The sequence below is a fragment of the Zootoca vivipara genome, chromosome 5, assembly GCF_963506605.1.
Source record: "Zootoca vivipara chromosome 5, rZooViv1.1, whole genome shotgun sequence".
In the NCBI taxonomy this organism is placed as follows: domain Eukaryota; kingdom Metazoa; phylum Chordata; class Lepidosauria; order Squamata; family Lacertidae; genus Zootoca; species Zootoca vivipara.
The window spans coordinates 93,285,430-93,299,629 of NC_083280.1; the positions used below are offsets into that span (position 1 = coordinate 93,285,430).

General features: G+C 43.5%; 1 protein-coding gene across 1 annotated transcript in view; it reads left to right on the top strand.

The window, feature by feature from the left end:
• Nucleotides 1-14,200, top strand: part of PCLO (piccolo presynaptic cytomatrix protein) — a 230,630-nt gene that overhangs the window by 25,751 nt on the left and 190,679 nt on the right. Inside the window, exon 3 of the mRNA XM_060275141.1 lies at nt 2,090-3,463. Within this exon, the coding sequence (XP_060131124.1) occupies nt 2,090-3,463 (1,374 nt within the window). The remainder of the gene's footprint in view (nt 1-2,089; nt 3,464-14,200) is intronic.

Genomic DNA, 14,200 nt, shown 5'->3' on the forward strand with positions numbered 1-14,200 from the left:
TAACTGAACATATATTGCATAGGGCCTGTAGAGGACTCCTTGGCGTATTGTCAGGAAGCCAGCCGAGGACCTATGCATGCACCAGGCCAGCCCACATCGCCATGTATTTAATGGAGGGCCTTCTGGCGGTTCTCCCACTGCGAGAAGCAAAGGATTACAACTACCCTGTGATATTAGGATGTATACTTTTAATACATAGTAATAATGCATTAAATCCACATCGCTACAGCTATCAACTGCAGTCATTCATGCGCACCAGTGTGACTGTTGCTTAGCAACAGCAACTTACTACCACAGTGAGATCATGTGATCTGGAATTTAATCGCCGGCAGGAAGTGTAGTAGATTCCATTTTAGGTCAGACAGGTTAATCTCTCAAATCCCAGTATTAATCCTCTTGCTGGCTGAAGCACATATGACACATATCTTTTTAACCCTTACGTTCACTGTATTGTTTTACAATTCCCTCCCCGCTATATTGCCTTTGGAAACGTGTAGCTGGGAGATGTGCCAGATTTAGGACTGGCCTACCCATGAGGCAAGATGAGGCAACTGCTTCAGGTGGCAGGATCCACAGGGGCAGTAGATCTGGCCTCCAAGGAATGCACCACCAGGCTGGCTCTGCCACCTCTCCGGCCGCCTCTCCGGCCACCTCTTGGCAAATAGGAGGTTCTGCTGGTACCCTTCCACCCTTGGTCCTGATTTAGACCTTCATTTATCCCTTCTTCCCTGGCTGGCGGAGGTGGGAGAGGCTTGCCCTGGCAGGACTTCTTTCTTTTTTATGACTTGAGGGTACTCAATGCATCTCATGTGTCCCATAGACATTGGAGATGAATGTTACTCTCATATTATGGATGAAGATGAGGGTGGAAAAGGTTTGTCTCTCTGGGCAGTGCTTATCAAACACAAATTCTATGGCAGATTTCCAGTTCCTTTTCGTCAGTGGCCTTAGGCCTTTGTGACAGGAGGGTACATGGCCTCTTGCCTCCCACAAAGCAAACATGACTTTTCCTGTGAATACATGTGATTGAACATCATATATGCAGATATACAGTCAACTGAAAGAACATGCTAGTTCCAAACAAAAGCAAGAGCAGATTGGTTTGCAATATGTGTTAACTTAAAGCTACCACAGGTGTTTTTCATTTTGTATTACAGGTGTTAAGGTGCCACATCTTACTTGTGCAGTAGTTGTCTTCTTGAACATTTCAGTATTCAAATACTACCACTGAAATATTTTGTGCCGAAAGCAGAAGTTTCAATGGGATTAATTAAGACAGAAAGAATGTCACACTATATCTAAAATTTTGAAGAAGCAAAAGGTTTATTTAATACGGTCTTTGAGTGTTTAGTTACAGGAGTTGCATTTTCTTTTCATTGAAGACTGTCCCTTAAAATCAGAGGTATCAGTTTTAGAGCTGGATTTAGAGCTTCATGGAGTTTTTCATTAGATGACAAATAACATGAGGGGAAATGTAAATCACACGAATGTGCAAAACACATAATCAGGAGTGGGTTAAGTTTGCCCAAGTTGTTTATTTTATTTATCTAAATCTTTATCTGCACTAGTTACAGGTAGGTAGCCATGTTGGTCTGAGTCGAAGCAAAATTTAAAAATTCCTTCAGTAGCACCTTAAAGACCAACTAAGTTTTTATTTTGGTATGAGCTTTCGTGTGCATGCACACTTCTTCAGATACACTTGAAACAGAAGAGTCAGACCCTTCTGTTTCAAGTGTATCTGAAGAAGTGTGCATGCACACGAAAGCTCATACCAAAATATAAACTTAGTTGGTCTTTAAGGTGCTACTGAAGGAATTCTTTATCTGCACTGTTTGGGACAAAGCCAAACAAATTATAAAATTGTGATTATTGAGCAGGTGAGAAATTGATCAGCTGACATGAAGCAGTTAATGGGTACCGGACATGTATGGGGGGAATGCAGTAATCACACTACTTAAGTAATTTGAAAACTTTAAAAGCAGAATGTGGATGTGATCAGCTGGGCTACTCTCCCCTTTAAAACAGGATGTTTTCACTATTCATGATGTGATTCTATCTGGCTATTTAATCTTTTTCCATTCCCTTACAGATTAGAGAATGGCTTTGTTTAAACTGCCAGATGCAGAGAGCTTTAGGCGGTGATTTGGCTCCAGGTCCTGGCCCTGGACCACCCAAACAAAAGATGCCTGCTCCAACTGCAGCAAGCAAACCTGTTTCCAAGGCACAACAATCTACACAGAATAAAGACGTTCCTCTAAAACCTGATGCTACCCAGTCACCTGAACACAAAAAACCACCAACACAAATAAAACAGCCAACCGTGCCCAGTTCTCCTCCTGCAAAACCCAAACTTCCCTCTGCTGAAACTCAGCCAACAGAACCGGCCCCCAAATCTGAGCAGGCCAAGCCGCCATTGGTTGAAGACAAACAGAAGCAAGGCAGTACTCAGAAACCCACAAGCGATGCTGTGCCTACACCGCCATCAGATACCAAACAAGATTCACCTGGCCCGAAAGCTGCACTCGCTCAACAGAAAGTGGCACAAACTCAGAGGTCGGAGCCTGCTAAGTCATCTCAAGACACACCTCCACCTGTAGATAAAGCTGCTCCTCCAGATTCCAAAACTTCGTCTCAAGTGTCTCATCAGAAGTCGGATCCCAAACTTGTTCCTCAGCCTCAACCTGGGTTGGATTCTAAGGCTCAGAAGGTAGGTGAACCAGGTGAGGTGAAAGAAGACCCCAAGAAAAGGCAACCCCAGGCGGCTCCTAAGCCAGACGCCAAGCAGGCTCCCAAAGGGCAACAAGGCACCACGGGGCCCAAACCCACCCAGGCTCAGCCGCAAGCTCAGCCACCTCCCAAAGCCCCAGAACAATCTAGATTATTCAGCCTGAACGTTGGAGGAATCATGGATGCTCCCAAACCACAGCCAACAACCCCTCAAGAAAGAGTCACCGGGAAGCTGTTTGGATTTGGTGCTTCCATTTTCAGCCAGGCTTCCAATTTAATCTCCACAGCAGGCCAGCCAGGAGCTCAACCACAGGGTCCTCCATCTGGGTCCCCCTCGAAGCAACCCCCTCCTGGAGCACAGCCTCCTGCCCCACAAAAGGATACCCGCCAATCCCAGCCATCTCCCAAAGCAACACCTGTGAAGAAAGAAACGAGGCCTCCTGTGGCAGAAAAACCAGAGCCACCCAAAGCTGATGGTGGCTCCACGGTTAAGGAAACAGACACGGGGAAGAAGGCTTTGCCTGCCAAAGACACCAAGCCTCCAGCTATTGAAGCTAAGCAAAGTGCGGAGGCACCAAAAACGAAGCATCCTTCGCAGCCAGCGTCTTCTTGTCCTCTCTGTAAAACTGAGCTAAATGTTGGTTCTAAGGATCCTCCCAACTATAATACGTGTACGGAATGCCAGAACACCGTGTGCAATCTCTGTGGATTTAACCCAATGCCGCACATGACCGAGGTAGGCAACACCAGTATTTTATTTCGCATTAATATTTTTGTGAACCACTGTTTCGTAAGCCTTGAATACAGAAGAACATTTGATCAGTCTTCTTGGGAGTAAGCCCCATTCAGTTCAGTGTAGAATGTTTCCATGTAGGCATGCATACAATTGCACTGTAAGTATATGGGTCTGCTAGCCATTCTTTTTGTGTTTTGCTCTTTTTGAAAAGTTTTTAATACCCATAAATATAAGACGGTGTCTTATTTTTGGAGAAACACGGTATCTGTATGCAGTTTTACTATGAAGTTTCAACAGCTTCAAATGTGTAAATGCAGAAGAGAAAAAGGCTACGCTTAGGGACTATTTTATCTTCTGTAATCTGCCAGGCTAGGATGGCAAGAGTGCTTGCTTTAGATTCACTTACTGCAAAACTGGGTGACGGATGCCTGCAGTTTATTTACTTACTTGTCTGATGTCTTTCCAATTTCAGCATAGTGCTTGAAAAAGTGACATGTAGAACAGCTTCCTGTGTTTTTCCCCTTCTTGCATTTTGCACCTTACTTTTTGTGTTTGGGAAATGTTGTAGATGGTAAGCAAAATATGGTCTTGTAAAATGAACTTCCTGCTTCCAACTGAGGCAGTTTTTTTAAAAAAAAATTAAATTTGATATATCTTTCCTAGATTTTGAAGCTAAAAATGACTGGCAGCTTTGCAGCTATTTTGGCAGAAGCCAATTTGAAAGTCCCCTTTTGTTCTTGCAGCCCCTTAACATTATCCTGTTTTATTTCTGCTGATTCTTGTTTGATCTCTTTGGCTTTGAAATTGTCCTGGTTTGAGTTGACCATTGAGTAGCTGGATATGTTTAATTTAAGTCTTGTGGGACTTGTTTTGCAGAACGTTGGTTGATCTTTGATTACATATGGTTTGGGATGGTTTGTGAAACACCCAAAGACTTTGGTTTGTGAGCTCTGAGTTAGAAGGTACTATGCCTTAAACAGTAGAGCATATACCCTTTCTCTCATTGGCTAGTTTAGGGCCACTGTACCCATTACCTGGAAGCAAAGAAACAGGAACATCAGCTGACTTTTCGGCACATCCTTCCGTAAGCCTAAGGCTGGCACATGAGAGAGAACACAGATGTATTATTCTCGCCAGTGAAATGTCATTGTCCATTCGTAGCAGGCCAGGAATCTTTTCAACTTGAAACAACCTCTATGAAGAGAAACAGAAAAAGATTATGAGCTGATGTTTAAAACACAAATGTTGATTTACATGTCAACTCCGAGCCTATTGTTTAATGGCTTCCATATAAAATAAGAGGTTTTGGTTTCTGATTAAACCAACCATCTGATTTATATTTACCTTAATGCCAGGTTGTCTAAAAAGCAAACAGCTGATGATTTAATAAATGAGAATTTATAGATTTCAAAGGCCCATATGAACTCGGATGGATTATCATGAATCGTAACCAATGTTCTTACCCAATGATTCGCCCAGCAGGGAGGAACACTGTTTACTAACTCCTTAATTAGCCGTCCTGTGGACTTGCAGTGAAGGTAGTTCTATTTTTAGCACACGTGGAAGGAGGAAACACAGCAGCTGCAGATGCTCACAAATGAAACACCGCGGCAGTGACCATTTTGTGCAGTGATGCCAATGGAAACCTAAACAATATTGACTTTGTGTGGTTGATTAATTACAGTGGATTAATTACAGTTTGGGGTTTGCAGGGTTGGGTTCCCTGCTGGGAAGGTGCTTGAACATGCATACTAGTTGCAGCTGTTGTTGCTGATGACCATGGTGATGATAATCATATTAAGGGGAAATTGCATTGATTGATTTATTACGGTTCTTGACCAGCACACATAAATATGCAATACATAAAACAATAAAAGAAAAACAGTAATAATCTAAAAATAGGCAATAAATATAGGTTTTAACAATTGTTTAAAAGAAAACTGATTAAAAGGAGTGTTACTACTTAGGGAGGTAGACTACAGCAATTAATAACACTGGGTCCTCTTTAGCTAGTCCTGAAGATGTTATGAAGATATTTGGACACTGCTAATTAGATTAGACCGGATTTTTATGACTCTAGCACAGAATTTGGCTACCTTCGGGGGAAATTGCATAATAAAAACTAAAGGGGAAATCTAACTGTCAGTGGATTACAGGGATAGGAAAAAATCTAACTTGCCTGTGATGGGTTGATGAGGAGATGTTTTATTCCTTAAAACAAAACCTAGCTAACAAAATGCCTCACAGAGCATGGGTGCCGAGGATCAGTTTTAAAGGATGCAATCTAAAGAACCAAATTTGAAATCTGTTTTGGGTTTCGTTAATTTTTTTAAAAAAAGGCAGGTTTTTGTGAAATTGTTCAGACACCACTTCCCCTGCTTGTGACAAGGTAGCAAAGGACCCTGCCTGATGAGCCATCCTCAGCCTTCCAGTGCACCTGTAAGTAAAGAATCCAAGTCAGAATTGACGTGAGTTGAGCTGGCACTGCTGTTAGCTGCTGGGTTCCTTGCAGGGGCGTACGAAGGGGAATGGAGGGCGGGCCGCCCTGGGTACCACTCTGGAGGGGCCCACTGCCTCCCCCCAGCTGTAGAGCGGCCAAGGTAGGGGCGCCGCTCGTGTGGCGTCCGTATGGGCTGCCGCTCATGCAGGTGTCCGTAGGGGCTGCCGCACGTGCGCAGTCCGTACGGACATCGTGCCTGCGCCACTGGGTGGTTCGCCCTGCTGCTCGGCGTCCCTCCCCGGGTGCTGGAGAGGGTTCCTCCACCATTGGGTTCATCCTGCTGCCTTTAGGCCACAGAAGAAGCTGGAGTGGAGGTGGTGAGGCTGGCATGATCACATATTTAAGATTACATATTTATTTAAACCCTGCCTTATTCAGGTAAAATGAGAACAGCACAAACATAGGGGGGAAACTAATAATTTAAAAACAAGAAATCAGTACAATTGTGCATCTCCTTATCTATGATCTATTAACAACAATCTGATTTTTATTTGCTGGCAGCTCCGCATTTACACGCATCCAGTTTTTGCGAGACTGAGTATCTGTGCATCGCGCCAAGCCCAGAAGTGACCTGGAAACGTCATAAAGATTTTCCTGAAACGTCACTAAAAGGGCAGAATGGGGCGAGGCAGGGTGTTTGCAGGCTTTTTCAATGGGTTTCAATTCTATGTGATTTCTCTGACTCACACAGTGCCTCAGAACATAACCCCCGTGTTAACAGGGGGCTGCCTGTATCCAATCTGCCATGGATGTTTTAGTTGAGATTCCTGCATTGCAGAGGGTTCCTCCCAACTCTACAATTCTCTGATTCTATGATATTATACAAACTGTTTTGAGAGGTGCACTCTTGTGCAAGCGTGATACTTGTTTAGTAATTAGGAACTGGCTGTTCACTTTCAGAAATTTAACTTTCAAATGAGAAAACGTGCTTTCCTCAGAGTGAAAACACAATTTAGTCCAAAACTAATGTGAATTACAGTTACCTGTGTCACGGGGCTGCTTGGATTACAATCAAGCCAAATGAAAGGAAGTTGTCTTTGTTCTGACTTGGGCAAGCGGATGTCAAAGTCACAGTGGGCTGCCTTGTTTGCCTTGTGAAATCATTATAGTGGTGATAGTGGATTTGGAAAAGGGATATCGAGACTCGGTGCTCAGCTGTGAAGCTGGCTCGGTTGCTTTGGGCAACTCATCACCTCCTGGAATTTTGAAGGGAGAGCCAGCTGACTTGGTACGGGCAGACTTGTCTCATTGTGCGTAGGGATTATTTGCCCATCTGAGATCTGCTTTGAGATCTCAGATCGGCAAATAATGAGTGTATTTGAAAGAAGGGAATCTTGGACTTTTGACTTGGAAGAAAAATAATATTATTAACATAATTTTGTTCTATGTTTAATAGATCATTGTGTTTTAATGTCTTGTTGGAAGCCGCCCAGAGTGGCTGGGGGAAACCCAGCCAGATGGGTGGGGTATAAATAATAAATTATAATTATTGTATTATTATTCTGGCACTGTTACATAAGAAATATAACCTTTGGAATTGTCTGTGTAGCTCCCCCTTCTATCTGGGGAACACTGTTCTTATTGTTGTGGGGTGGGGTAAGGATTTCCTAAAGACACCCAGTTGTTACGGGTTTAAAGTATTATTTATTACTATTGATCAATTCACAGGGTTTTTCTTTTTAAAAACGTAAACAACCCTCAAATATAGTACCATTGCTTTCTAGTTTAAAAAATGGTTATGGTAATCATTAATCACATTTTAAAGGTTGAGTTGGGATGTGGCTGTTGTATTCTCTAGTCTTTTTAGGTCAGGACTCAGTGCACCATATGTTGGTCTTCTGTTTTATTTTTGTTTAGTTCCTGGCACTGTGTGTGTCTTTTTAAGGCGGCTATTTGTTTGGAATTAATCTAGTTATTGTGCCAAAGGAAAGGATAAACTGAATGTATTAGGCGTGTTTAAAGAAATAAATCGGGAGGAAGGATTACAGAATTTGAAAGATTTCCTGGTTCAAATTCCTCTTTGGAATCAGTGAAAATAGTTAAATTGAAACCTGATCTCAAAGCTGCATGCACTGTTATACCATGAAAATTATTTTTTTGCTGCTGGCCCCAATATCAAAAGGAGGAGAATCTCTGTTCAGTAAGAAGCCCTCCATTTTCATCAGAGCCCTTGCAAACACACAGCTAAGAGCCAAACTGCACATAATTTGTGAGATCTGGGACTTGAATTCCAAGCATATTCTCCTTGTCCTTAAGACCTGACCCGTAGAGGGGAATGTATTGGGATCGTGACTTCTACCTTTTCCCTATGTTGATTCTACAGTGCGAATCATCTTAAAATGCCACCAATGTTACTGGTCACAGAAGGGAAGACTTTATGCTTTTCCTTCTCCAACTAGCAGAGTGTTTGTGTGGATGTATTTCGTATTGGAGATTTGGCATAGTGGGGAGGACTTAACCCTCCCTCTGCATCATGGCCCAATCCCCACTGTTCTCCCCAGTTGGTTTTAGAAGAAGAAAAATATATATTGGAGATGCAATCACAGTTCTCACGCATAACACATAGGCTAAATCACACTATACATCTCCCAGCCCACCAGTCTGGTCTGTTTTGTGGAAGGGCACAATTTCTTGCATCTTCTCCCAGTGCGCTGGCCCTGCCTCCACTAACCCAGTGGCTCACCTGTGCTGCCCCAGTCTTCCCGCATCTGCTAAGTGGTATTGACACCACATCTGGCAAGCCAGCACTGCTCTGTTGGCAACTGGGAGAGCCACTTCTGATATCATGAAGGAACAGAATGGCTGTATGCTACCTACATGCGCACAGTTCAGTGTGAATAGGTAAACACTAAGTAGTTGATATCCTTTTATATATACAGTGGTGCCTCGCTAGACGAATGCCCTGTTTGACGAATTTTTCGCTTAACGAAGAGATTTTGCGATCGGAGGTTGCCTCACTAGACGATGAGGTTTTCTATGGCCACTGCTCCGATCACAAAACCTACAGGGCATTCCTCTAGCGAAAGGGGAACAAGCTATAGTGTGGGAAGAAGGCAAAGGAAGATGAGCTGTCAGCGCCTCTCAGCTGATCTTCCTTTGCCTTCCTTCCGCGCTGCAGCTGGTTCCCCTTTGTGTTCTGCTGGTCTCTGCCGGTTGCCGTGAGCAGTGAGGGGCAACCGGCAGAGACAAGCGGAACACTAGCGTGGGAAGACCCTCGTCTGATCCCGGCTCTGTCGGGCGGGGTGGGGGAAAGGCGGAGGAACGGATTGTTCCTCCGCCTTTCCCCCACCCCACCTGTCACACAGCCGGGGGACAGAGCCGAAGATCGGTGGGTGCTGCTTGCCGGGGTTGACAAGCCCCAGCAAGCAGCACCCGCCGATCTTCGTGTGACAGGCAGTGGGGAAGGCAGGCAAGAGAGCAAGCGCCTGCCTGCCTGCCTTCCCCGCCGCCAGTCCCCTGGAGCCTATAGGAACGCATTGATTAAGTTTCAATGCATTCCTATAGGAAACCGGGACTCGCTAGACGAATTTTTCGTAGGACAAATTGAGTCCTGGAATGAATTAAATTCGTCTAGCGACGCACCACTGTATAGGAATGCTATCCAAGTGATTTTCACATGGGAAATCGGAAGTTTTTAGAAAATGTTTTTAGAGAATTCTCTTTGAAAGAGCTCCAGCCTCCATACAGGAATGTATATCCCCTAAGTTAAGGTTATAGGTAGGTAGCCGTGTTGGTCTGACGTAGTTGAAACAAAATTTTTAAAAAAATCATTCCAGCAGCACCAGAAGTATCAGGTATCTGAAGAAGTGTGCATGCACATGAAAGTTCATACCAATGACAAACTTAGTTGGTCTCTAAGGTGCTGCTGGAAGGAATTGTTTTATTTTGTTTCCCCAAAGTTAAGGGTTTTTTTTGTTTTTTTTACAAGGAAGCTATGGCAGCTAAATCAATTTAGGTTTCTAATGTAGATGCAGCCTTCATTCTCTTTGCCAGTTCTGCTTCAACCTAAAATACTTGCCATGATAAGCTGTCAACTTCTGAGGGAGGTAATGAAAGGACTGTTTAAAAACAAATAGTCATTAAAAGATGGAAAATGCAACATCGGATACTTGCAGAGGCTGCAGTATATCTGACAGACATCTCAATCACATGCTCATTAACACTGTAATATGCATTGTCATGAATAATGACAGGCAAATTGACTAAAATGCAGACTGCCTGAAGGACCATCTTCTATGTATGGAAAACAAATACACCTTTAGATAAATGATAACACAATCTGACATGAAGATAAAGCTGAATCTGACAATTCCTATGTCTAATGAAGCCAAAGGGATCTGCATGTTTATTGAATTAGACAGAACAACGGTGTCAAAAAACCAGAAAACCAGTGTTATACTAATGTTTAAGCAGAAGACTGAGTGCTGTTGTGTCCCTGCTTAGGGTCAAACTAAGGACCAGACCAGATGCTTCACCCTGTGTGGCCTATCTCATGCGGGGGAGCAAGCGCATGCAATTCCTGCCTGTCCCCTCAACGCACCAGCTCCGCATTAAAAGGTCAAGGTACCCCTGACCGTTAGGTCCAGTCGTGGACGACTCTGGGGTTGCGGCACTCATCTCGCTCTATAGGCTGAGGGAGCTGACGTTTGTCCACAGACAGCTTCCGGGTCATGTGACCAGCATGACTAAGCCACTTCTGGCGAACCAGAGCAGTGCACGAAAACACTGTTTACCTTCCCGCTGGTATTTATCTACTTGCACTTGACGTGCTTTTGAACTTGTGGCAAGACTCTCTGTCTTTCAGCTGCTCGGTCTTGCAGTTTCAGTAATTAGATAATTCTGAATTACCTTACAAATGTACAGATTTTCAAAGATAATATATGTGAAGCACTATTAACACTCAAAAGATGCTATGGAGATAATGTGGATGCTCAGTCCTGCTTTGAACTTCTTGATCTAGTGATTTGCAGAACTTGTGGTGAGGATTTCCGCCTGTCAACACACAATTATTTATAGACTTGTTAAACTAATGGATGCTGCTGAATCATGAGGAGAGTGGTTGACCTCCTTCCATTCTATTTTTCTCTGTCTTATCATTGGCTCTTGGCAGGTTTACTTCATCATCATTATTAAAAAATGGATTCATAATTCTACCCCCTTGCAATTTAATGTTGCAGGAGAGGGCTTCCTCTTTGACATAGCAACCACTATTTTTAAAAAAGAAAGAAAGAAAGAAAGAAAGATCACATGATTAAATCTGTACAGGAAAAACCTATATTTACCAAACTCCAATTCAATAGAAGATGTTGTAAAATTACAGTGGAGTGATCTGCTTAAAGGCAAGGGTGCTATAATTGATAGCTGTGAGGTTAACAATATGTGTGCATTTCTCTGGAGTCAGAGAAGGAAAATGGAAACAATGGGGAAGATTTAAACCTCCTATATTGAGAGTTGGAGCAAAGTTGTTTCATGTATCCTCCTTCTCAGAAGCAATTCTAACAGTCCATCTTCTCTGTTAGGTCTTTTCTGGAATGGACTTTTATATCTGTTATCTGCTGCCTCATCAAGTCAACAGGCCTAATTCCCTTCTGGTTTTTAGGAACCAAGTCAAAGACATTTGAAATGCATTGTGCTACTGTTATCTTTTTAGATTCCGATTCACACACATATTATTCTTAAAGCCATTACTTTACTGTTTTTACCTTGAAGCTATTTGAAGGGAAAGATGAGAATACATACCGGTATGGGAATGAAATGAATAAATATTTATTCATTTTTCCTCTACTTTTCAAACATACAGCAAAGAGCTGCCGCCGCCGCCATAGTCTACAATGAACCTGATATGATTTGGAACAGAAAAATGCAATCTGAGCAAGCATGCCTCAGCAAAATTTGAAATGATTCAATCAGGTTCTTTTATCAGAGTTGATGTACTTGTATAGCTATTGAAGTCTTAGAATATTCTATTTAGTTTGCTGATGTACCCAGGGACAACCACAGATGTGCTTGTGAAATAAATGCAGGCAGCTTTGCTAGCATTTACAGTTAGTTTACCTCCTTCTGCCTGCAAAGCTCCCTTTGTCTTTAACAACTGCACCAGAAACTGATTTTCAACAGGTGAACCTTTTCTGGGAGATTTCCACCTGCTGAATTGCTTGGCACCTAGCTTTTGAAGGAATAGACAACCTGCCAGAAAACATTAGCATCCTTGTTTATAGTTTGAGCATCTTGAAAGGGCCACTCCGGAGTCTGCTTCAGCCACTGGGGACTTCCCATTAACCTGATGCCTTCTGAGGTGATTGAGAAATCAGAAATCGTGGAAGAGAACTCGACAGCAGAACACTTGCTTTGCGCAAAGGAGGTTCTGGGTTCAAAACCAGTGATGGAGATGAACAAGTGACATGAAAGACTTTTGGCAGAGAACCTGGAGGCCAGTTGCTAGTAGAATAGACATTTCTAGACTATATCCTCTAGCCATATGATAACTGAAAACAGGGGTTTCCAAACTAAGGCCTGGGGGCCGGATGCGGCCCAATCCCCTTCTAAATCCGGCCCGCGGACAGTCTAGGAATCAGCATGTTTTTACATGAGTAGAATGTGTCCTTTTATTTAAAATGCATCTCTGGGTTATTTGTGGGGATAGGAATTTGTTCTTTTTCCCCCAAAATATAGTCCGGCCCCGCACAAGGTCTGAGGGACAGTGGACCGGCCCCCTGCTGGAAAAGTTTGCTGACCCCTGCTCTACATTCAACCCCTTTTTTCGGCTGCACAGTTTGTCCTGTTCACTTTTGGTCAGTTGCTTCCCACCCCCAATTTTCTTATATATATTTTGCATATTATAATTGCTGGCTGTTGTTGATATTAAACAATACAATGCATTTGGCATATGATTGCCCCCCCCCTGACTTTGCAGCCAGCCCTTTGATCCCCAGTTTTTGATTGTTTTGGAAGTCGAACGGATTACATTGGAAAACCGAGGTTCCACTGTACTGCGTATAACACTAATGTCTCGCAAGAAATGTAACTGATTTGTAGAAAACACAACCTGAAGGAAGAGACAGTGCATGCGTTTTTGTAAACGAGGAAGATCTTTTAATACATTTTAAGTCCTGCTACCCATGTCTGCTGTGTAAAGGTAAAGGGACCCCTGACCATTAGGTCCAGTCGTGACCGACTCTGGGGTTGCGGCGCTCATCTCGCTTTATTGGCAGAGGGAGCTTCCAGGTCATGTGGCCAGCATGACTAAGCCGCTTCTGGCGAACCAGAGCAGTGCACGGAAACGCCACATACCTTCCCGCTGGAGCGGTACCTATTTATCTACTTGCGCTTTGATGTGCTTTTGAACTGCTAGGTGGGCAGGAGCTAGGACCAAACAAAGGGAGCTCACCCCGTCGCGGGGATTCAAACCGCCAACCTTCTGATCGGCAAGCCCTAGGCTCTGTGATTTAACCCACACCACCACCCACGTCCCTTATGTCTGCTGTGTAGGGACCATCAATACTAGTGCCCAAATTTTTCATTCAGTTTCTTTCACTTGAGTGCCTCCCATAGTGCAGCTGAATTCCCTCTCTCTCTCTCTCTCTCTCTCTCTCTCTCTCTCTCTCTCTCTCTCTCTCTCTCTCTCTCTCTCTGTGTGTGTGTGTGTGTGTGTTGTGCTACAGTCATACCTTGGGTTGCGAACCATAGCTGCCAAGTTATCCCTTTTTTAAAGGGATTTTCCCTTATGCTGAATAGGCTTCCTCGCGAGAAAAGGGAAAACTTGGCAGCTATGTTGCGAACACCTCGGGTTACGAACAACCCGGGTTATGAACTGCGCAAACCCGGAAGTATTTTAGGCGCGTGTGCAAAAGCGCGAAAATAGCGCTTTGCGCATGCACAAAAACGGCGTTTTCGGGTTACGAACAGGTACCACTGTATTGGGTAGGGGCTTCATCTGCACTCCTTTTAATGTGGGATTCAGTTAAATATTGAGAACATTTTCGTTCTCTTTGCTGGCTAATATAGTGCAGAGAATGTTCAGCCAATGGGAGGGGCAGTACGTTTGACTGTTGCTTTTGCAATTTGACTCTTTACATTTTGCCCCAGTACAGTACTTTGCCTGCCACCTGGTGTTTTTTGGTTTGAGGTTTTGCAGAAAGATTGGCCTACGTGTAATTAGTAAATTATTGTTATTATTTACTTAATTTGTATATCCAAAGATCACAGGGTGGTTCACAACATTAAAAAAATTGAAAACA